General features: G+C 39.2%; 1 protein-coding gene across 4 annotated transcripts; it reads left to right on the top strand.

Annotated features, from left to right (window-relative positions):
• The first annotated feature begins 1,820 nt into the window (after window positions 1–1,820).
• si:dkey-16j16.4 (uncharacterized) lies at window positions 1,821–24,519 on the top strand. Of its 4 annotated transcripts, XM_055156195.1 has the most exons (6): window positions 1,821–2,039; window positions 14,453–14,534; window positions 15,021–15,529; window positions 17,982–18,035; window positions 18,957–19,042; window positions 23,395–23,535. In XM_055156195.1, coding segments are annotated over exons 1-6 (936 nt in total). In that variant the 5' UTR covers window positions 1,821–1,835; the 3' UTR covers window positions 23,396–23,535. The 4 variants fall into 4 exon arrangements, with proteins under 4 accessions (XP_055012170.1, XP_020775306.1, XP_020775307.1 ...); XM_020919647.2 differs by lacking the exon at window positions 18,957–19,042 and having other exon boundaries at window positions 23,395–24,519; XM_020919648.2 differs by lacking the exons at window positions 1,821–2,039; window positions 18,957–19,042 and adding an exon at window positions 6,945–7,453 and having other exon boundaries at window positions 23,395–24,519.
• Window positions 24,520–24,559: the final 40 nt, after the last annotated feature.

The following is a 24,559-nucleotide window of genomic DNA, read 5'->3' as shown; positions in this document are numbered from 1 at the left end:
ATAATATTAAATTAGCCTTTAGACTTTTCTGTTCACTCTAAAATTATATTTTTCTTCCATGTAGCCTATTTATTTAGACCACACACTTATCCTGTCAACCTCACTTTTTAGCCTCAACATAAAAATAAAACACCATATTAGAAACGAAATGTGTTGTTCTTGTTTAATCTATTTTGTTGTTTTTATCTCAGAGTCATTTTCATTTCCCTTCACTCTAAAATGGTCACTTCCTCCTTCTATATTGGGCCCAAGTGATATTTATAGTCTACAGCAGGGTGCTACACAGTTGTCCTGATGACCATGGTGCGTTGTTAGGAGTAATGTTATAAAACGGCCAGCCAGTAAGTGTGTCCTCCTCCCATCTGTTCCCTGTGTCTCCATTTTGGCCTGTTCCATGACGTAAAAGGCTGAGTGGGAGTGGACCAACCTTCTGCTCCCCGAGAGAACTGAGTGGGCCATTGCCATCCGCTGTGAACTCACAATACACACCCAAGCAGCAGGACAGGGAGGAAGAGGAGAGAGGAGGGGAATGGTCAGGAGAAATTGGGCTAAAAGAAAAATAGATTCAAGTACAAAACCAATGTGCAAACTGTACAGTCAGAGCTCATGTTATTTATGTTTTTTATGTACAAAAAAATCTGATGGTGGGTCCATTACCTGCTTTTCTTCATGGTGATAATATTGGACCAGGAAAGTTTGAAGATGTCTTAAATGAAACTGAGTGAGTCACTGGAGATTTCAATAGTGATCCACATGTGCTAACAGAATAAACTCAATGACCGCCTTGAAGACTTGCCATTTCTTAAAATAAGGCTATAACAATAATCATATTAAAATTGTAAATTGATTATGTCTTATCTGCATGATGTAACTTTTTATTGGAGGTCCGTCACCTGCTTGTTTCTATGGATATGTCATTGCTCTGCCTGGAATGTTCCACACTGTAACATTAATCAGCTCTACCTTACTATTATTTAGTTACAGGTGGGTTTATGGCTCTAAAATACCTAAAAAAAAAAAAAACAGACATTCTGACTCTGACCTGTAATTTGGTTTGGTTAGAAGATAGAAAGATTTCATACCATACTGTGAAACATCTGAGACAAAGCAATAACTTCCCCTTCAAGGAAAGCGTTTGATGGACCCTCCATCAGAAAAGTTACACAACGCACCTTTAAATGCTGAAATTATTGTAGCCAGCTGATATTTTCTTAATTATAAACCTATTTACACAAAGCACATGCACAACAAGAATTCCAAGAAATTAAGGTCAGCTGAGAGTCTGTTTAGCATTCTCATTAGCATTTCCTCCTGCATTTTCATTATTTGTGTTAGCTGACCTTAAAGCATTTGTTTCTTATGCTCTAATTTGAAATGGTAAAATAACCTACATTATGCCCAATTTTATCATGGCCAAACCAGTTCATTTGAAGTCTTTTTTGCGATAATACATCTTTAGATACATTTCTTAGCATTTTAGCTGTCTGTAACACTCATAGCAGCATAGCATTGCAGTATTACTGATAATGTAAAAATTCTATTCATTCAAATGGACCATTGTGTAACACTTTTACGCATGATTTTTCCTATTAAAACGTGTAAACCTTCGGATTAAAGTGCTCCCCATGAGACCTGGAGCCTATTTTCTGCCACTTCCTGGTCCTCCTGCCATGGGTCGCTTATCTTTAGTAACTCCACCCCCCTCATCTTATCCATCAGTGGCTATTTTACAATTTGGCTAAATCCAGCTCTGAGGTAACAAGTGACACCTCCTGTTTCTATGCTTCCGGTCGCTATAGCAACCTCAGCACCGCCGGAGAGAGTCAGATGAGAGCATGAGAGGAGAGAGCGGGCAGAGGAAGTGGCTGTGTCCGAAACCCCCCTCCTGTTTTCGTCCACGATTCCATCCTCCGCCCGTCCTCCTGCGCGTCAGCCCGGGGCTCGCTGCTGCGTGCGCCTTTCCTCGTGCTGGTGTTGAGGAGACAGCTACTGGAGATGAGGACATGGGAGCACTACAACACTCTGCTGCCCTCTGTCGGGTAAAGATTTGCAAGTTAATGATAAGAAAGTATTACAGTAAGCATTTAGTACAAACGCATGTATCTACTTTGCTTCTGAGGTGATAAAATCATTTTGATATAATCTAAAGAGTAAAACTATAAATATGCCTAAGCTTTGGATGGGCTATTTAAAGTGACCTTTTGTTAATCAAAAGAGCTTTTGTGAGGACATTTCTTCTATCACCTATAATACTTTATTTGAACTGTTTTAATGCTGTATATTGGGGGACCGTTCTGGAAAGATTTTTTTTTTTTTAATCCTGAAACCCATGAATTCAAAGAAAAGTGATTTTCCTCCATCACCAAACTATAAATTAAATGTAAAAGTGCAATAGTGTCATGGTCAAGATTCTCACAAATTGAGAGTGAATCACAATAATATTTCCAAGCTCATGTAAACATTGCATCTTAGAAATAATGCATTTGGTCAGTGACTCACTCACACATCAGGCATCAGGATAAACCAGCGCCTTAGCTCACTTTTATCCCCTGTTAAAGAGGTAATTATCTCAAGAGACCTAAGAGTGCTGTTTAAAGCATTCTCTTTTGGAGGAAGCCAAATTGGCACAATGAACTTGCATAAAATATGCAAATGTAGTGATAAATGTGAGCATTCATGTTAACCTGTCTGTGTCTTAGTGTCAGCCCACCTGTCTGCTCATTACTGGTACGACCGCTGGTTTGAAATGCAAGCTGCCTTTTCTAATTATTACTGGAGGTCAATTATTCAATTTCTATTAAATTATTCTCACATTCGTTGGTAGTCTTGGATATTATGGACCTGGAAACTTGCAAAGAAATGCAAATTAAAGAAAACTCAATGTGATCAGTTAAACAGGAGATTTGTTACAGTACAAACACAATATTTGAAATGATTAAAAGTTCCTATAGGTCCTAGATAAATAAGGTAAATAAGAGTAAACAAATAACAAATGTTGACAAAAATAAAGAAATAGACTAATGATTATGCCAAAGGTTAAACCACAATACAACAGTAGAAATAAGCCTAAAGTTCAAGTAAACCTACAGGCTATCTTAAGTGTGTTACTCAAGATGCAACCAAACCTTTACATATGAACTTAATGATCTAATTTCATATCAGTTAAGCCCACTGATTTAACACATTTCTTTGTCAGTAACCCAAACTTGTATTATTTCTCAATTCCTATCAGTGGCCAGACATTGCCTTTCCTGGCACTATATTGTGTAATCAGGAAAGACGCACATTGTGAGGCTAAATAGTGGAAGTATTCCTGGACCATGTGGGTTTTATTTAAACAATAGTGACTAGAAAATAGGCACTGAGAATAAAAGTAGCCTCTTCAACAGCACAGATGGGCCCCCGCTTCCCGCCACTGGGTCATTGGGTGAGCGCAGAGAGGAGGGTGGGAGGCAGCGGCTGTATTCTGTTATCCAGGAGAGAAAGAGTGGGCGACGCAGGCCGGAGGAAGAGGAACACAAGCACTTCCAAGGCCAAGTGGGCTGAGGTTTGGTACACACTGCTAAAAACAGCTAATGACGCACAGAGGTCAGCCCGCTGCTTTGTCATCAGCTATTTCAGCAATGTTAAACAAGTGATGGAGCAATGAGGAAATGTTGACATCATTATAACAATATCTCCACATTCTGTTCATTGTGTAATTGTCCACCTGGAGAAATAAGTTTTCTCTGTTATATCATGGCCTTATTTGGAATTGCAGGATCAGAGTAGGGTATAGAATTAAGGTTATAATTTTGTTATTTGGTCAAGAAAAAGAGAACAAAAGATTTCCGAATTAGGGAAACTTCTGAGGGTACACACACTTGCCAGGAGATACTTGGATGGGTCTTATATAGCAGAGAATAGTATTTGAATATAAAATGTTCTTTGGAGTAGTCCTATATTTTACATCTTTAATGTCTCAGTCGGATTTTGCTGGCACAAATATCATTAAAAGAAGAAAACAGTTATAGTTGGCAGTACACAGATTACATAATTGGTACCAAGTTACTCAAGAGTATGTGAGACAAAGGGGACCCAATAAGACAAAAAGGTTGGGAACTACTGATGTAGGCTGTAGGACAAACAGTGCCTCAAATTTCCTAGTAACTTACTGAAACAAACAGATAACTCACATTCAGCTAGACTTAGTGACAAACTTTTACTGAGTGAGACCTTTGCTCTTTAACTTAGGTCAACGTGGAAGACAGTAGACTTAGGATACATGTATTGACGTGTATTTGTGTACATTGCTGCTCACACACCTTTGTGGATTCAATACAAAGAAATGTCAACATGCTGAACCTTGTCAACTAGAGATCAACAAGATCCAAGTGTAATGAGACCAAGTCGCCAGGAGAGGGCAATCAATAAGCCTACTTAATACAAGTGCTACTCTATTAACCTAATACTACTTTATAAAACGAATACATAATTGAATCTTTGTGTTATTATGTTAAGTAGCCCGTAGACAAAACATTCCTCTTGAATTTATATCTGTTAATTTAACAAAAGAATAAGAAAAAAGACTTCTAATGAGACTCTTGTCTAATGAGACGCACCTTTTTACGGTCTATGTTGTCCTAACGATGCCTGACGTGGTTGTGCACTAGACCATAACTCAGACCTATTATTTATTTCTTGCTCTCAAAATAATACACGTGCTGCCCTCGTGTGGGCAAACCGTTAAACTCCATTCTATAACTAAAGGTGCACTATGTAACTTTTCTTATGCAGAGTATGTCACCTGCTTGTCTCAAATACTGGGCCAAATTACAGATATGTGAAGAGTCAAACCCCTTCGTAGAAACAATGCATGTTTTTCAAGGTGTTTTTGAGCAATTAAAACACCTACAATTGAATAAATAAGGAGGTTTAATGCAGTGATTTACTCATAATATTTACTTTAGCCTATTCTAATCAAAAAGCTGAATGAGCACCCTCTTTGGGTTGCCAGATCACATGGACTCTTAGCATCTGTCCTCAATAAAGTGTGTATATATTGAACTTTCAAATAATGTATGGCATGTCCAAATAAACTGAGAATGAGATGTTAATACTTTTTGTTTATGGGTTAGATTGAGAGCAGTAAGCACATGTTACAACTATACATGCACTTAAGTACTTCTGAAAATAATTATAAACCTTGTTGGAATTTGCCTTATGCCTTGTTATGCATTTCAGTCATGCAATAACTACAAATAGTGCAGACCTATGAGTGGTACTTCACTCGGGGGCTAATTTCAGTGCTTGGACATCTAAATTGGATTTGAGTTTGACCTGGAGCAAAGCCACAGGTTCCTAGTAGAGTTTACCAGGTCAGTGACAGTAGGAGGAGTTATGTGAGAAGGCCTCAATGCATGACTAAGCTACAATAATTTTAAAGCTCTATAGTTGGGTGATTGCGTGCGTAGATACACCCGGGCTTTCTTAGATTACTCCATAAAATAAACAAAGGCCTATTGCTTTTATAGCCTCTGACATAATTGGATGAGTATCACTTTGACAGCATGCTGGAGACGAGTTATGTCACTGGTTAAGGTGTGTCTCGCGTCTGCCATCACAGGGAATAGTTCTGTAGCATTAGAGCATTTACAGTGCGTTACTGCAGACAGTGGTTGCAAAGCATGACATCATTGAAACTGGATGCCCCACTTACACCAATTATACCTGACATGCTCTCTCTGCTCTCAGCTTTCTCTCTCCCTCCCTCTGTCTCTGCATCCAGCACTGGTCACTAATATTTCAAATATCCCAACACAGAGGACTTTGTAATGTTTTGATATTGCAATTAAAGCATCTTCTTATCAAACTTGAAATACTAATTGTTCATAGGCCCATATCTGAGGGTTTTCATTTAAGCTTATCAGAGGTGGAACAAAGTTGTTGTTTTACAAGTCTCAAGTAAGCCTCAAGTCTTTGACCTCAAGTTCAAGTCAAGTCCCAAGTCAAATACAGGCAAGTCCAAGTCAAGTTTCGAGTCACTGGCTCATACGTCCAAGTCATCTGCTTTGAGCTTCATGTCATTTCAAGTCTTTAAGCTTAAGTATTTAGATTTTTGCAATTTATATGAATTTTAAACTAAATTGTACTTGAAAAGTCATGATCTATTTATATATGAGTATTTATAGAGTATATAAGAGTTATACAAATTAGTTTGGCCAATTTTTCCTTTTAAAATGTCTTGACAAGATTTTAACATGAATCATTGGTCAGAATAAAAAGAATTCAGATTTAAAAGTACTTCTCAAGTCTTCTCAAGTCACAAGCCTCAAGTCTGAGTCAAGTCCGAAGTCACTAACCTTCAAGTCCAAGTCAAGTCCCAAGTTTTAGTCAGTTTTATCAAGTCAAGTCTCAAGTCCTAAAAACAGTGACTCAAGTCCCCACCTCTGACTCTTACGGTTACATATAATTCATGCAAAAAAACAAAATGAAATTAAACTGAACTAATCTCAAGAAAAGAAGTCTTATTCATAAAGTTGCATACAGTTCAGTTACAATAGGCCAGATAGGCTGATAGACAGTAACTATTACCAACCATTTTAAGTAAGGTTATGGGGACATTATTGATATGTGTGACCTTCAACGCCAGCACGTTATGCAAAACCGTAATATACACGGTGTTCCTTATTATAATTAACTATTAACTACTTTTGGTACTTTACTACTCATTAACTTTTTTCCATTCACTACTGACATGGTGCAATGTTGACATCTAGAATTACTACTTCCACATAGTATAAGATGCAGTGCCAAAGAAATACTGCCTTTAAATTACAGGGGCGACCTCTTAATATAAAAATACTACAAGTAAACAGTACAGTCAATGTGGCTTTAATTAGGTCCCTCCTCTTTTAGTAAAATACATGACATCATTGCGTACTTTAGCCAATCTAAGCGCAGCTCGCTCAGACCGGAGACTCACTCCGTGTTCGTGCAGTTTACTAGGCATCTGCGTGTGTGCATGTGTGTGAGAGTGCGTGTGTGAATGCGAACAACTTATTACTATATTTTTTTTATATTTTCTAAAACATATTTCAATTATTGTGCAGTGTAAGCAAGCCGGGCCTAGGGTGAGTTAGTCCGAAACGGAAAGAGAAAGACTTTTTTTCCCCTTAATTACGCAGCTACCAAAATAAGTTCCCTACGTTTATGTCTTAGAAAGTACGCAGAATTCTGATACAATCTATCATTCTATCGAGGTTCATAGATGCTTACAGGGTCATCTTTGGAGGCTGTCAGCTTTTACCAGTGCCTTTTAAATGTCGTTCATGTCTGTAGTCTTGTAGGCTCTAGCTTTTAACAGCACCAGTAACGCGTAATAATAGCCATACACACTGAAACAATGTTAAAGACGCTGACCAAGAAGCTAAGAAGACATTCACTCAATGAAATACACCCATTTCAACTAAAGGTAAGTTTTGACTACTTTTTATGATGCAGTAGCCTTTTGTTGTTGTAATAGTAGGCCTAGTAGTAGTAGTAGCAGCAGCAGCAGCAGCAGCAGTAGTAGTAGTAGTAGTAGTAGTAGTAGTAGTAGTAGTAGTAGTAGTAGTAGTAGTAGTAGTAGTAGTAGTAGTAGTAGTATTGCAGCAGCAGCAGTAGTAGCCTAGTAGTAGTGTAATTAGATGTAGTGTGCTTAACCATGGGAAAAAGTGTAGTGAAGGAGGTTGTTTGTGAAAAGTGTGGCTTTACTTTTGTGTCTTGTGACTCAAGTGTATTTGTAGGCCAGTTCCCTTTAACGTTGCTTCAGTGGAGTTGAAATAAGTTCATATACTTTGTATCTTTCATGACATGGCACTGGTTGATATTGCACTTAAGCTTGTTCTACTATCTTACATTTTGACATCCAGGAAGTATGCCTTGTTTGTTGATATTTTCTGGTTGCTTCCAAGTACTTCCAACCGTTCATTACAGTGTCACAGGGGGAATTTAGGTCTGCAAGGGTTATAGGACTTTGCCAGATGTTTACTGAAAGAAACTGGAGAGCCAAATTGCTACATAAAACTCCAGCAAGCATGTGGCAGTGGTAACAGATCTCATACTCATTGACCTGTAAACTAAACTTGTGCCTTTATTTTTAAGCCAAAAGCTACAGAGTAAATTCTTGCTTTGGAAAACTGTTCAGACAAAACTTTTGCATTACTTCCAGGATGTACAACTCCTGGAAAATTATCCACTATGCAAAAAAAGTGCTCCTCAATTGTTACTGCTTAGTACTCCCTTTTCACCTAGGAGAGGGGTGAATTGTATCCAGGCATGGGTCACTAACTTGCTTGATCCAGAACACTATTGTGCGTCAACCAACTGTATAGTCTACTGTGTAGTCGCATGGCAGCCATTTTGTGCCAAAGTGGTCCCCCCTTTCAAAGGCCTGGCTGAAGATACAGGGGGAAAGTGTGCCATCTCTATTGTCTGCTGTGTTCTTATTTGGTGCTGCGGTCAATGGCGGGGTTCCATCTTGTTAGGGTGATCAGTGAAGTGAGTGTGTCTCTCTGGGTTGCTGATCAAGATATGGTGAAGTAGCTACACCCACTATTACTGAGGCAACTGATTCCCACACAAAATTATATGATTGTGAATGTTATCGCAGAGGCGGAAGGAATGGCGTTTTGTAGGCTTGTCAAGTGTGCATCGATGGCCATGATAAACAACCTGATCAATACAACAGATTAAACAGTAACGTGTTCCGGATTGAAGCCTGTTTAGCACAAAATGTAGATGTCCTTAAAAGCACAAATCACATTTTAATGTAGGATTTCTGAAAGTTGTCACCAGGTTAAGTGTAAGTGTTCTATGCTGTACTTTGTTTCTCTGGAAAACACAATATTTTACACACCCAAAATTGTGTTGATGTGGGGCCATGATTTTGACTTTGTGCACACAATTCAGACTTCAGAACCATTCATGTATCTATTGATCATTTACCGTTCTTAACTCCCACTATGGCTATTAATAAACCTCACAGGGGTTTCCAACAGTGTTACTCAAGACAGTTTGGAAACAAGCCAAAGCAACAATGTTTCTGTTATTTTGCAGAATGAACTTGATTGAACTAAATGTATACAAAAACTTACAAACATGATTATTGATAAAGCAGATGTCATGAAATCTCATCTATTTTAACAGTTGCAGACAGCAGAATCATAATAGTTTGTCTCTGTATGTTAGATAGGCCTGTGTGATATTGCTGGTTAATATAGATGATAAATATATTGAAAGTAGGGATGTAACAATAACCAAAATATTGTGATATCGTATCGTCAAAGTTCTCACAATAATATCGTGGACCATCACAATATATCGAATTACAAGTCTCTTTGCTTAAATGAAGAGTTATGGTGCAGCAATAGCTAAAAAAAAGACAGAGGGAACTATATAGACCATGATCCTTTGCTCCATTTCAGTGCAAACTACAAGAAGAAATAACATTTCTAAACAGTTTATACATGAAGTCTTGTCAAGGCATTTTAAGAGGAAAAAGTCACATATTAAAAGTTTTGTTTGTTAGCCTCCACAAAATATCGCAATAAATATTGTACTGTGAGATGTATATTGTGAAAATATTGTAACAAGACATTTGGATATTGTTACATCCCTAATCGTGAGCCTCCACACCACATTGTGAGCTTTCCCACGATATCGCAATAAATATCGTACCGTGAGGTTCATACCATGACGATATCGTATCATGAGATTTGGACATCATTACTCCCCTAATTGAAACCAAACCATAAAGCTGAAACATCTACAAAAAAATATTTTAAATTAGCAATATTGTTCAAAAAATTAGCTGCAATAAGTAAACGGCAGAATGCAACACTAATTCAGTTGCATCATTTTAGTTCTACTGCTCAAGTCTTGTCATATTACTGAAAAAAATAACCAAAAATTCCCTCGAGTACAAAGAAAAAGTACTCATGATAAATACTGACCCCAAAAATGATTGTTCCATGTAACAAATATTGAATGATAAGTTGATATAGTTATTATGGTGACAGACCCAACGTCACAGCAGAGGACAGATACGTATGTGGTTGAACTGGCTACTGTTGGGAGAGCGTGTACGGTGACATTGCCATTGATCCAGCTTAGCGACCGGCTCAGAGACACTGCACTGACAAGGATTTCATTCAGCTCTTCTTGACACACAAACACTCCTCTCTTTGTCCATGTGAAGCTGCAGCACAGTTTTACGACTTTAATGATGTGGCATCGCATCATGTGGCCTTTATCACACAGTTTGTGCTTGTGTTTTACAACCTCCTCTGTGGGATGGATAACATAGTGGACATTTGTATCATTGTTGATTGTTTAGTGACTTTTTAATCGCAAAATAGTGCACATGTAAATTGTTAGGACTGTCATGATAACACATTTTGATATATTGCTGAAGTAAATATAGACGATAAACGATAATATTGAAATTAATTTATGCCACTGACATGATAACCAAAGAGCATATTTAAACAACAAAAACAGTTCTACATGCACAATATTGTTATAAGAAATAATGAGCTACAGTAATGAAATAGCAGAATGAAACACTTTTGCATCTGTGATGAGTCATACAAGTTAATAATTCATCATTTGTGACTCAAATCTCGTCATATGGTGAAAAAATAACAAAAAAAAATCCCTGATACTACAAAGAAAAAGTACACGCAATATATACTGACCCCAAAAATATATTGTTCCACCTTCCATATATTGAATAAGTCGATAAAGTAATTATCATGACAGGTCTATAAATCATTTTACAAAAGGGAATCTATTATTAAAATGATTTTGTTTGCAGTAGTCTGTGTTTTCTTAAGAATGATTATAACGTCAGTGGTGTGAATATGGCTGATCCTGGTTGGACATTCTAGTTGGCTTTAGTTTCGACAAACCTCTTTGTGTTGAGTCCACTTGTTTTTACAGTTGTCTAATCAGTTTTAAACAAGTTACAGTTTTGGTTATACACTTAAACATTGAAACTTGGCTCAACGTTACAGCACAGGCCAAGGACATAAACAGTGGAGATGTTTTCCTGCCCTCTAATGTTTCCTGACATCAAAGTACAGGCCCCCTCTTTCTGCAGTGGAGCATGGTTAAACTAATACCGTATATTTAGATGCAAAACATTCTCTGTCCTTCCTAAACTAACCGTACAATGACCATTATTTGGAGTATTGTGGAATGTATGAGCAGAGGTGGGTAGTAGTACTTTACGCAGTTACAGTATTTACTTTGGAAAGAAATTATACTTCTTGGAGTAGCTTTTGGACTGCATTTTACCCCTTCTGTGTACTATTTTGTTTAAAGTACTTTTACTCTTACTTGAGTAAAAGTTTTGGTTACTCTTCCCACTGCGAATATAAGTCTATCTATGGTCACAATTATTTAATGGTGATAATATTGATGATTTGAACACTTGTGTTTCATGCACCGCTCCTTCAGATATGATTAGTTTTGTTTATTTTTGTGGTCCATCCTTTGAAAATACCTTATTATCTATGGTTTTGTCCATCCATTTACATTAACTTCAAATCAAATCTTGAGTCCAGGCAGTAACTTTTACTATTACTCATTGTAGTTTTCCCAAAAATAGGTTCACTTTAGTTATTACTGGACGACTACTTTTACTTGAGCAATATTATTTTGGAGGTAATATTACTTTTACTTGAGTACATTATTTGGCTACTCTACCCACCTCTGCGTAGGAGTCTGAAAGCTGCAAATGTGGCTGACTTGTGAAGTTCTTATCTGTATCTCTCGTGGTCCCGTGGTATCAAGTGCACCAGCGTATACATGCCAGTGCCAGGAGAGATTCCTTACATTCTGATATAATGTTTGAGCCATAAATCACTGTGACATCTGAGAGGATCATCTCTCCTTGAGGTTTACATTTCCTCGAAAAAGTCTACTCCATCTGAACTGCTCTACTAGCTCTTCTAAATTAAAACATGATATTTATGTAACGCTACAGTATATTATGAATGGTTTTATAGGACTGAAGGTTAGGGGTTATTAACAAATCATTGTCATTGTTTGCATCCAACCTAATTTCTAAGAAGACCATTTCTTCTAAGAGGCCATGGTAAACTCCCCATGTGTACCTACTCTATTTCATTACATTTATAGTAGTTTATCATATTTTTACCTATTTATTTACCTATTATTTTTTATTTAAGTTATTTAAGTTTATTTAGATTTTACCTAAAACTCACAGAAAATGAAAATATTTGGCCATTGTGGTTAGGCCTGTCACGTAAACACATTTTGAAGCATGATATATTGCAGCAGAAAAATATAAAAATAAACATTAATATTACCACTAACATAATAACAATAAATCAAGATAATCCCATTTTTTAAAATAGACAGTATCATTAAAAGGCATCAGCTGCAACAATCAAATAGCAGAATGAATAAATGTTTAGTCATAGATGTTACTTTTGCAAATCTTTACACCATATTACAAATAAAATAACAAAAATCTCCCCATTATTGCACAGAATAAACACTGAGCTCCAAAATATATTGTTCCAGCTACCATATATTCAACAATAAGTCAGTATAGTAAGTCTGAAACAGTATCTTGTTCTGACTCTGGATATCCTTAGTAGTCTGAAACTCACTGAAGACTTGAACAGAGCATGTCCTCCTGCAGATCTACACATGTTTTACATTTGTCTTGATCTCCAATTCATCAGCACAGACCTTTGAGTCGGCCTGAGGGGAAGGAGAGGCCAAATCATTACTGTCAGACTCAGTGTGATTGGAGGAACACTTGGCAATATTTGGCTATGTGCAGACAGACCGATCTCTGTGTTTGCCTGCATTGGTTGGTTTGCTAGTCTGTGTGACCAGCAAAGATTTCGTGGCACAAGATCTCACAAGCTAAAATTACCACAAGATTGTGCAGACGTGAGTAGAATGATTTTTTTCCCCCCATGTGTTTACATTTGGCTCAGACAAGTGAGTGGTGACTAACATCTCTTGAGAAGCCCTAGTTCAAAAACAGTGCTACAGTGACAGCAACAATATCAAATAAATCTGAAATTGTGAGGACAATTAAATGAACATACTCGCACCATTTAATTATAATACATTATGTCAAACTTGCTCCAATCACTCAAAGACAATGATAATAATTTAAATGTGTACTAAAGTGTTTTATAATTTATGTTTTTGTTTGTGCTGCATAAACATGTTTCAGATGCTGAATGAGTGACAGTAAGCTATGCACTGAGGTCACTTAGATTAGAGGGTCCAGTTGGGATTTCTATATTATATTGCACAAACTGATGTGAGAAAAGGCTACGCAAATTATCTAAACATTTTAACAAATATAAGTTTCAACATTTGTCAATAAGAAAAAAACACACTTGGGACAAAGTTGAGATTTGAATGTTTTGTAACTTAGAAACAGAAGTGACCCTTTGACTCACTTTTTTTTTAACATGTTCTTTTAAAAACTTTTACCTTATTGTTCATACATATTTAAAGCGGCATCTGTACTATACCCCTAAGAACATTCACACTTGAAATGTATTGAAAAGCTGTGAGGGCTTAGAGGCCACTGGCTCCCTTCTTGCTTTTTCTTGTCTTTTGGATGAGTACCCCCCTCCGCTCCAACCCCCAAAAAGGAAGGAGGTGTGTGCGCTTGTGTGTATATGAGGGAGGACAGTGTGTGAAGCGTACAGCAGCACATGCACAGATGGCAGCTGCTCAGCGAGGCCTCACAGTGGTAATTACCCACACGAGGGGCATTACTTAACTCTTAGCGTGGCAGTCTGCAGGGTATCTGCATTGTTGCGCCGGCTGAAGACGAGGAATTGATTTTAATGAGAGAGTGGAGAGGGGCGAGATTGTGGGAACTGAAAGTTGTCAATACAATGAATGTGAGTATGGCACTACTTTGTCACTTTGGTTTGATGCACAAGTGGTGAACATTCGTATGAAAATAAAACACAACATCTGTGTTTTTGTTCACAGAAAAAGAAAAACTTGCTTTGAACCCTACTGAAGTTACCTTGACTTGCAAAAGTTGTCTCAAAAGTTCTTTTCAACAAATTCAACCAATGAAATATGGATCTTCCAAGCATATGTACTTAATTATTAAGATGTATGGTGTTTGAATTGTTGCCTGACTTCAACTAATTATTAGTTTCCACTCTTTTGTAGTACAGATAAACTTCATAAATAAACAACCATATTAAATTACTTCTCAATGTTGCGTAACCTCAGCCAGGATTTGAATGAAAAACATGGGTATTTATTCAATAGCTGAGTCTTATTTTCTATTTGTGAACTCTGTCAGTAGTTTGTGGAAGTGCAGTGTTCCCTTACTGGCTGTACTGTAAGAACTGCCCGGCTGGTGGACCATATGGCATATCTGACCTCCAGTATAATGTGTCTCCTACAGATTTCTTACCATGGCAGCGGCGAAGGCGGAGAGAGTGATGACTCTGAGGGTGAGAACCAGGAACTTGCACAAATTGACAGAGGTGAGATGAATCAGTCAGTTTAGATCTAAATGTTAGAGAAAGTTTGACCTAAATTATAGCCTCAAAATGGTCAATTAAATAAAGAACAGAAGATTGTTTTCTGCTCTTTCTTAACTTTTTAATACAGTTACAGGAGGAGGATGTCCATGCATTTTCTATTTGTGAGGAACTTGTCTAAAGTAATGATGACTAGTGCCAATGCTGTGGTTTCAATTCTCAAAAAATGTAGCCGAAAGGGGAAACAGCTGACAACTGGAGACATTTATTACATGAAAGCAAATTTTAAAGTACAAATGTAAATGACAACATCTTGTGTTCTGCCATTTTAAAACATCATAATAACAGTAAAATGTTTATATCAACATGTGTTTGTACATATTGGGAGTTACTTTTTGTAAGTTTTTATCTTTGCTTTGCTGTTTTAACCATTTTGACAACTGAAGCAGAGTTTTAAATCACATCTTGACCTTTTCCTTTGACTCCTAGAGAGGCGGAGAAACTGCGCCCTCACTCCCTTGGCCACCAGTCAGCAACACAACCAGGGTCCTCTGTCCCCTGCACGGCTACGTCGTCTTCGTCTCCTTCTAGACGCCAATCTTGACCGGCATTCTTCAGAAGAAGAACTGGAGAGGATCAGCTGTGGCGACAACAGGAAATGGGTGTCGGCTTTCCACGGACGTCATGGTGATCACCATAGCAGCGCATCTAGTGACGAGGAAGTACGGGACCTGTGTGGATGTGGGTCTCCAGCTGGTAACAGAGCCCTGGAGCCCGGTGCGTGCCTGGCCACGTCCCCCAGCCCTGTCCTGTTCAGCTCCAGCCCCCCGCGGACTCTCAAACCCCCCTCTATGAGGTTTCAGCTGCAGGTGGTACAACCCGTCACACGTCCCATCATCCTCACACACTTCGACCAGGCCGCACCATACAGGAAGTACAGGCACAGTTATGGAGGGGAGCTGGGGAGGCCCAGTCTAGACCTGGAGAAGATGCAACAGGTGAGTCTCCAATAGAAACATGTTCCATTTAATGAAAAAGACTGTAATAGTAATAGTACTGGACTGGTTAAGATATTTTTCATTCCAGATTATTTGACACACAGACTATTATACTACATTTAAAAGTCAAATAAAATAAGATTTTTTTTTTTTAATATTAAGTCAAATTTGTGGCTTCTCAAAGTTTGAAAACACTGTCACTAGTTATAGTACAAAAATCTTGAAGCCACTTTACACATACTTGTACAAGAATTCAACCTGTTTCCAGAGCAGTTTTTGAACTTGCTTTTGCTGAACCAGTAGTGTGCTGTAGGTATTTCTAAAAGCCATGGACATTTGTTAGCTCATATATTACCCTCTGCTGGTGTTTGTAGTGAAAACATTAAAGTACCAAGCAGCAGATGAACCTTATGCTGCCCGCTGTACAAGGCAAACAGTTATGTTGGTCTGAGGATCTGTTCCAAAAATACAATGATGTCCCAGCAGTCTATCCGGCTAGCCTCCGCACACGCACATGGCTCCCTAAATGTGCACGCTCTCACAGGCAAACAAAGTCATCCCTCTCCTCAGCCCGCTCGGCCTGCACGGTGGTCTGCTGGACCGGGATGAAGGAGCACGGCAGATGTCCACCCTGCTTTTGCACAAAGACCAGTGAGTGTGGGACAGCGTAAGAGGGGTGGAGGCTCAAGGAGAGGATTAAATACACAATCAAAATGACAGCCAATAATAACAAGCTCCAATACTGATCATCTAAGCCAAAGACTATTGGCCCAGAGCATACTGGGCAAGGCTGTGTGCAGAGGGTTTGGACCATATGTCCATAGGGTTTTATAGGGAGATGGCAGATGACAGGAGACAGCATTGAGAGGGTGAAAAAAGAGGAAGAGCGGCAGAGGTCTGAGGTCCGCGTCTATCATTCGCCCCTGTGTGCGTGTGTGTGTGTGTGTGTGTGCGTGGGCTCATCCTCGTGTCTGCTCATTTGTTGCTGTATCAGTCTGTGAGGAACTCAGTCAAGTGGAATGGGAGGTGCAGCAGAATACAATAGGGGGCCTACAGAGGTAGCAGCAGACTGCTCCACTCTCCCATTAACCCTTTAACGGAGCACTTCCAGCTTCCCGTTTAAATCTCCTCCACAGAGCACAGCATGAGCTACAGCCAGGGGCATACATTTATTTATCTCATAATTTCCTTAAAGGCCGGGTTAAAGGGTCAGTGGGTTGTTTTCTCTCAGTCTTCGATAATCCCTCATGCATGCTAAGCCATGTCCAATCGCTCAGATGTGACAGTGTCATTGTTTGTTAACCACCTGATAATAATTGAAGGGCAACAGTTTGCACGGCAGATGTCTGCTGAGCCTCAGCCAAGCATTTTGGAAATATTTAAAATCCCCAAGTAAGGGTGTACTTGAATGATCTCATTCTATAACCACAGGCATTATTATAAACAATAATTAAATTATTTGTTCTCAAACTGCTTGAATTAACTCATAAAAAGTCCAAGCCCTTGTAAAACAGTTCATGAGCAGACATGTCACAACTTGCTTTGCTTCACACAAGTGTGACACTTGTGCCTGTGTGTTACCCCGCTGAGACTGATAGCGTCTCTGTGTTGTGTGTTCAGCAGCCTATCTAGAATCAGCAGTGGAATACTCATCCGTCATTTGTGAACTGATATCATCTAAATGTCTATGAGTTTTTTTTACCCATGGGCTTTATTGGACATGACAGATGTAATCATGAAAGAGGTGAAGAGAGGGGAGAGACCTTCAGCAAATAGTTACTTAGCTGAGTATAAGTCTCACATTGCTGAGGTGGCAAAGTTCTCAGTATTTGTGCAACCACAACTTAGATTATTGCGGAGCTCGTTGAAGTATAAAAATTATATTGAAACAAAAAAAAAATAAATGCCAAAATGGATTTAGAGACATGATAGTTACTCTAAAGTTAGTTTCATTCTCCAATTTACTGGCTGCTGAGCCTCAGCCCATTGGATAGTAAAGATAAAACCGATATAGACCTTGGCATGAGGTGGGCAAGAAAGCAAGTGCACACCAGCTCGCTGCCACATCATAACAGTGGGAGAGTAGAGTTTCCATTCTTTTCTGTGCTCCCTTCCCCCTTAGAAGCCAGCCACCCAAGCCAAGACAATTCGATGATTGTGTGGTCCCACCACCCCCACTGCTTTTTGAGAACAGTTGAACTGCGTCTACATGGTGGGGAGTGGGAGACAGGATATTGCATAAGTTTTATTGACTGCTTGTTTAGGTTCATAAGATGGCTGGATTTGGCTCACTTCCTGCATCCTAAATTGGTGTGAATGGGCTGAAAGTGTTAGAGTGACTGTTTAGGATAACAGCCTCAGGTAGAGTCAATATTCACATTTAGGTAGGAGGTGCAGAGGCTCAGCTCATGCACATTACTGAATTATAACATTGCTATGTTTTATTTTCCAGAAAATGCTCCTAAAGAAAAACTGTGGAGGAAAAACTCGGACAATAAAGATTCGGGTGAGTATCTCATTGAAACCCCACATGCACTGTCTGTCCTGATGGTAAGCCTATACCTTTGATTTGAGCAGTGTTAATTTAATGCACACACAGCCATTCCCTTTATGCACAACTATAATAGGCACTGCGGTCCAGGGTTTCCATTGACAGCAGTGATAAGGTTGCAAGGTTGCTCAGCCCCCATGCACAGCTCAACCTGTCCTCTCACCTGCTCTTTAATGTCCATCCAAGTGCATGCAGGGACAGTACGTGGCATTGGAGCTTGTTCACTGAAGATCAAAGTGGACATTTGGCCCTTCCACCCTTAGTTTTAGTAAACAGATTTCAATGTCTTAAGAGTTTACAGCAACTTGTAACTTGTGCTTGTTAGTGGAGTAACACTATAAGTAGAGTAACACTATAAGCAGTACTGAGGGAGTAACCTGAATAAATATATAGGTTTATTAGTTTATTTAAAGCTTTGCTAATTTTGTTGAGCTGTGTTAACCTGGAGATTTGCCAGATGTTATGAGACTGATGTTATGAGAGGTCAAATGGGAGATGGCTTTTTATATCTAGTCAGTTCTGGGGATTACAATCATTCACTCTCCTATTTCTTTGCTGTCAGCAGTTTCAAACCTTTTGTTTTTTGACAGTTGGAAGAAACCACTGTATCCATAACAGAATTTTAAAATGTACTAAATAGTTTTATTGACGATAAGTAGTAAGATTATGGTACTAGATCCATTGTATTATTTCTTTATTTTCATTATATAGATATGTCGAATGTCATTGTGAGACATTCTAGGTAAAGCGATACGATTTCCATGGGATCAAGCAGGTAGTGGATCCTCTATCAGACTGTACATAGTGCACCTTTAATTGCACTGTAAACGGGAATATTTTCATATGGTTGTATAGAATTTGATTGTGTTTTGTTAGTGGGGTTTGGGAAGACTGGAGAGCGCGGTGGAACAAGCCCGGGATTTTGGCACTGAGTGGAGCACTCCAGACGGACGCGCAGTGTGGTGAGAAAAGTGACGTTATTATCACGTTGTGTGGGCTAGTGTCAGTGGAACCTTATCATGCACTTGTTTATGTACACACATCCACCGACTGTAATGCTCCAGGCTGCTTCATCCATAGCTCTAACAGAGTGCACTGAACAACTTTAAAGGCAGAACTAGTGATGATGGAGAGATGAAGAGGAGGAGGAGTGCGGTTGCTTCCCTTGTGGTGTATTTCCAAGGATGAAGTCATTTTCCATTAATAGAGCGGCCGGCTGTCTGTTGAGCTGGCCTGATACATAGAGATATCGCCTCATATTCTCGTGTTCTCGCTGGTGTTGTAGCCGCTAGTGTCCTCGCTAGTGACGTCTTTGTGACTTGGGCGCATTCCAGTTTGTTGATTTTCTTCGCACACACAATTTGTATTAACGCTCTCCGCCTTAAAACGCCTATTCTCTCTAACTTTAACACGGGCCTCTCCTCTCTATCCCCTGCACGGCTCCGTCCTTTACCCCTTTTATCTGTCAACCCTCAGTTTCCTGGCCCGTATCCAAAAGAGACACTGGATCCTGACCCTGTAGTCTGCGCTTTGAGGCTGGATTCAAGCATTCAAAGATGGGAGTTGTTACGGGGTTAAGGAGGTCGGTGGCTTTAGTTAAAGGAGGGGGTCAGTAGGAAAACACAGCCCTGGCTTCTCCTCCAGGGGCTGTGGGTGAATAGGCGAGTGGGCCGGTGAGAGCTTCCCAGGGCAGGAGTGATGGCGTCTGGTTTCAGTCACTGTGCACAATGGGTGGAGAGCGGGGCAGATTGATTGAGCTGGGGGAAATGGTGCAGATTTGAAGGGAGTGGAAGGAAAACCAAATGAACGAATAGCGTGTATGCCTTATTTTGATTTGAGATTAGGGTCACAGGGGAAGGAATACAAAAACATGACTTTGCTATGATATCACTTCCCAGTTAGTTTAAAAGTTAGTTTAATTGTTTCTTGAATACAGTAATATGTCACTTCTCTATGGATGGCGACTGCATGTTTATTGCGTCCACTGTCCAAAGAAAGTCATGCACGTGTAAGGTGAAAGTATGAATCCAAATTGCCCAAAAAGAATGTACATTTCAGAGGGTGCCTGCCTGTGTATCCAACTTGAAACTTTCTGTCTTTCTTTTCCTTGGTGTACTCCACTCAATCATCATAAAAGGATGAGTAAGTAGAAAACAATAAAAGGATATGAAAGTTTTATTATGTGGCCTTTCCAAGTTGCAATATGGGTTAATAATTTTGGAGTCTTACTAGGTTTGTGCATTGTTTGTAACATTTAGCCTTGAGACTAACCTGCCCACTGCCCAAAGTGTAGCTACTTCTACCACTCATGAAAAGCAAAATAATGTTATTACTTTATTACTTGTGTCATGCGCACAGTTGCCATAGCAAAACGTCACCCGCATTCATCTTATGTTGAATAGAAAATGGAATTCTCTGTCAGTAGAAGTAACCCATTTTGCAACCACTGCCTCTGTCATGTTCAATATCAACGTAAACTCTTGACCAGGCTGTAACTATAAGTACATCATCTGCTTTTCAGAAATTGGTACCATGCAAAGTCCTCCATGAATTATCCTCGACTGTATTTGCAATTTGTTCTTTAAACCTTCACAATCCCATCAAAGCAGAAGGGCCCCAGCTGTACTTTGTTATGCTCCCGGGCCTGTCTTTAGTGTATCTTCTAGGGCTTCTTCTTTTGGGATCTGTACTTTGTCTGACCCTTTTGGGCTGTGGATGTCTGTTCTCTGCAGATGTGACAACAGGACAGCTCTGTGGGGATCTTGAAACCATCCTGATCTATGGCTCTTACCTCCCCCTGCTTGCTCGACCCCTATATCCCATGTGGAGAACAGTTAACAGCAACATAAATCACACTTACTGTAACATGTTCCTGGCTGGAATAAAGGGATTTTCCATGTATTGGTTCTTGTCTGTTTTTGTTATCAATGGTCGTCTGTTTAGTAGTGGGAATTGTTGCTGTGTTACTGCTTCTCAGTAGTCAGAGTTGGATCCCTAAAGATATAGCATAGCAACATCTCACGTTCATTGAAAGACTTGATAGTATGGCAATACGTGCAGGATTGAATGGAGTGGATGAAAAATGCTTGTGAGATTTATCAAAAGTGCACTGGAAGAGCAACTATTAATTCAACATAATTTTGGTGTTCGTTGCAATTAAAGGGCCCATATTGTGCTGTTTTGTGGGGCTGTGTTTTGTTTCATTCACACATATTTAACACACAGACCCTGCATATTCTTGAGTTCTTCTCTCAAACAGAAAACTCTCCGTTCCACCTTGTGATGCCATGTGGCAATACAGGAAGTGCTCCACTGTGTTTTTAAACTCCATACACCTTCACTAGAATTATTTGGATCATCTCAGCTCCAGAATTGCCAATCTCTACTGAACAAAAGGTGAAAGATAGCTGTTAACTTGAAAACTACCACTTCATGACATCAGAAGGTGGTACAGAGCATTTTGAGCTTTGGAGATGTACCGTCGAGCTAACTAATCCTAATGCCAGTCAGACGGTTTCCATAAAGTGAAACTGGCTGATGAATCAGGCTAGTAGATTGACTGAATAAAGAACTGTTAAGGCTGGGTATCATTAAGAACGTTGCCTATACAATATATATCTCGATACAGTGACCTTTCGATTCGATACAGTATATTTCAAATCGATTCAATGAGTCTAAATCGTGGCTGTGATACTAAAAGTCTTTGTTAAACCACTTCATGTGCAATGTAAATATGATACATGCCCATTTTAATAATCAAAACAGTGGAAATGTCAAATGAGATGCATAAACAAGTTTCCTTCCGCTTAACAAGGAACAAAACTGTAGCACTGTAACAAAATAATTTAGTAAAATATACCAAAAAATACTCTTGGTGATATATCAGTACAACAGCCCACGATATCGATACTGTATCATCACATTAAACAATACGATATATATCAATATTTCGATATTTTTGCACACCCTTAGCTGTAACATGTGTGAATGAAACAAAACAGAACTCCAGGTGAGGACTTTTTGATGAGGGAACAACATTATAACATGGCTTAAAGTTCCCGAGACTCAAGTTTGTGAACTCTTCAGCAACTGCATGTGTAACGACCCAAAGCAATGCTAACATGCCTAAAAAGTACATATTTCCACCATGAAGTAGTTTATTGGTGCTATAAAGAAAATAGGAAAGTGACTCGTAGATGGAATCATTCATTTCGTATCCTGTCTGGAGGTGTGGCACGTTTTCAACATCTCTGAAACACAGCACCAAAGAATGCAGAGTTACTAAACTTAATGAAACAAATATTCTCTGCAGCCCATTTTGTTTTCCAATCATTAGCTTTTTACACTCTTGCATGGTTGTGAATAGAGCAATGGAAATTCACAGCTCCAATCTAAAAAACATTGTGAACACACTGGAGCACCAAAGCCCCAATCTATCCCTCTCTGCAGACTTCACTCCCCCTCCACAGGCTCTGGAGAAACTGCTGCCTCACTGCCAAATCCAACAAAGTCATTTCCTGTAGTTTCCTGTCGGGAGGAAAATGACCAGGGCTAATTTTAGACGTGAAGCTTGTAGAGCCGTAAGAGGCCTGCTGCAGCTCACCAGGGGTCGACCTTGTGCGGGGAAAAGTGTAAACCTGAATGAAAAACTAGAAGTGTTTAGACTTGTTTTAATGAGGGCCAGGCGTTTTCCCACACTCGTTTCTCACAGTCCTGGCGCATCGGTTAAAATAATATGAGGCAAATAATAACAAGTAGTTGACCTGGAGTTGCAGTTAATCCACATCAGTTTTAAGCACGAAGCTAAACGTAAAAGTTAGATTTTGAACTTGCACAACAGAAAAAGGACACAATGCTGTATTTTGTAATAGTGAAGATATTCAGTTGTGACATCCCAAGAAGTTTACAGATGCATTTTTTTTCCCATTAAGCTACACAAAATCACTGTGTCACTGTGTATTCTGAGTAAATCTGCACGAAATGGCTCTGACACTCACACTTCCTTGAATCAAAACATTAAAATGGACTATAATATATAATCATGTTGTCCTTGTTTATAGTAGCTGCTTTTACTATTATTGAGTGCTACAATATCAATTATAATCCACAGAACTAATCATTAAATAAAGTAAATTGTTAACCAGAGTTGATAAAACACCCTGTATCCTGATCATGCACAACTAGACATAAACTTAGACATAAACTTTATTGATCCACAAGGGAAATGAAATTATTTGGACACAGTAGCCTACACATCACAATATATTATAATAACTTGAACTAACATGAAACTGTCCCCTTATTTCTCTTTCAGAACTTGACCAGCAGCAGCCGCCCTCCTCCCAGATACACCTACGACCCATCCATCTTTGCGTTTCGATCCCTCAGCACGGTGCCCCCCTGCAGCCCCCTCAACTCCAGTGAGGACCCTCCCTGCTCATAAGGAAATCCACTCAGCCCTGCCGTAGTGACCCAGCTCCCAGCGCCCTGTTCTGCATTCCCAGCCAGACAGCCGCTTTCATGTGGCTTCTGCTGCCGAGACCAACAAGTGACTGTTAAAGACTGACAGCTTTAGAGGCACACTTAAGACACATGTCCGCTGGTCTAACTCTTGCACACTCAGGTAATCCTGCTCCTAATGCTGAAACAGGCTAAACTACACACTAAAGTCCAAGGGTATTTCAGGTATTGCATGTCTCAAAATCCTAAAATGTTACTGTTTTTATGGTGATGAAACAGATGGGGCAAATAATACAAAAGAAACTTGGATGATTTTGAAGTTAAACAATGCATGTAAGACAATCATTGGTACCAAGATGTCTTCCTTACGATGATAAGATTCTTGGTAATACTACGTAATCGACACATTGAGTCATCTTATTGTTAAACTAAAGGGCAGTTTTTGTCTAACTCTTTGGCTATGAATATACAGGTCATGAGATATAACCAACTGTAATGACTGTAGTTGAATAGTCGATTTTTGATGATGTAATGTGTGTTTTAATGACTGTCACTTGTAGTCAAAGTTGAGTACATGTATCTTCTTTCCTTGCATGGATTCCAGTGATTGCAGAAAGGAGAGGTGTCAATATGAGATGACAGTAGTAACTGCACATTTGGCAAAGTGTAATCTGTGTTCTGCATAGCCTACTTTATAGTGTGCCATGATTTTAAATACTACTGTAATTCATTACTTGGAGGTAGAAGAGGATCAATTGTGTATAGACATTTTAGTGTCTTTACAAGTCCCTTAATGCCTCAGGGTGAGATTACGGCTGTATGAAATGCTAGTTCTCGGTTCAACACAGATTGTAATGAATTTGATGGACGAAACATCACTCTAGACAAGGACACTGCTGAAGAGAAGGTAACATTGTGACTGATGTCCATGTTGCACAAAATGAACCAATAAACGCCCTGTGGCCTCTTGTTTGGGCAATCACTTTCTGTCTGTTTTTATAACGAGTTTGAAGAAAATC

This window comes from Boleophthalmus pectinirostris, unplaced genomic scaffold (genome assembly GCF_026225935.1).
Source record: "Boleophthalmus pectinirostris isolate CB_2022bp ecotype Guang Dong unplaced genomic scaffold, ASM2622593v1 HiC_scaffold_10, whole genome shotgun sequence".
NCBI lineage: Eukaryota > Metazoa > Chordata > Actinopteri > Gobiiformes > Gobiidae > Boleophthalmus > Boleophthalmus pectinirostris.
Note: the sequence above shows the minus strand (reverse complement) of the source record. Positions and strands in the feature narration are given on the sequence as shown.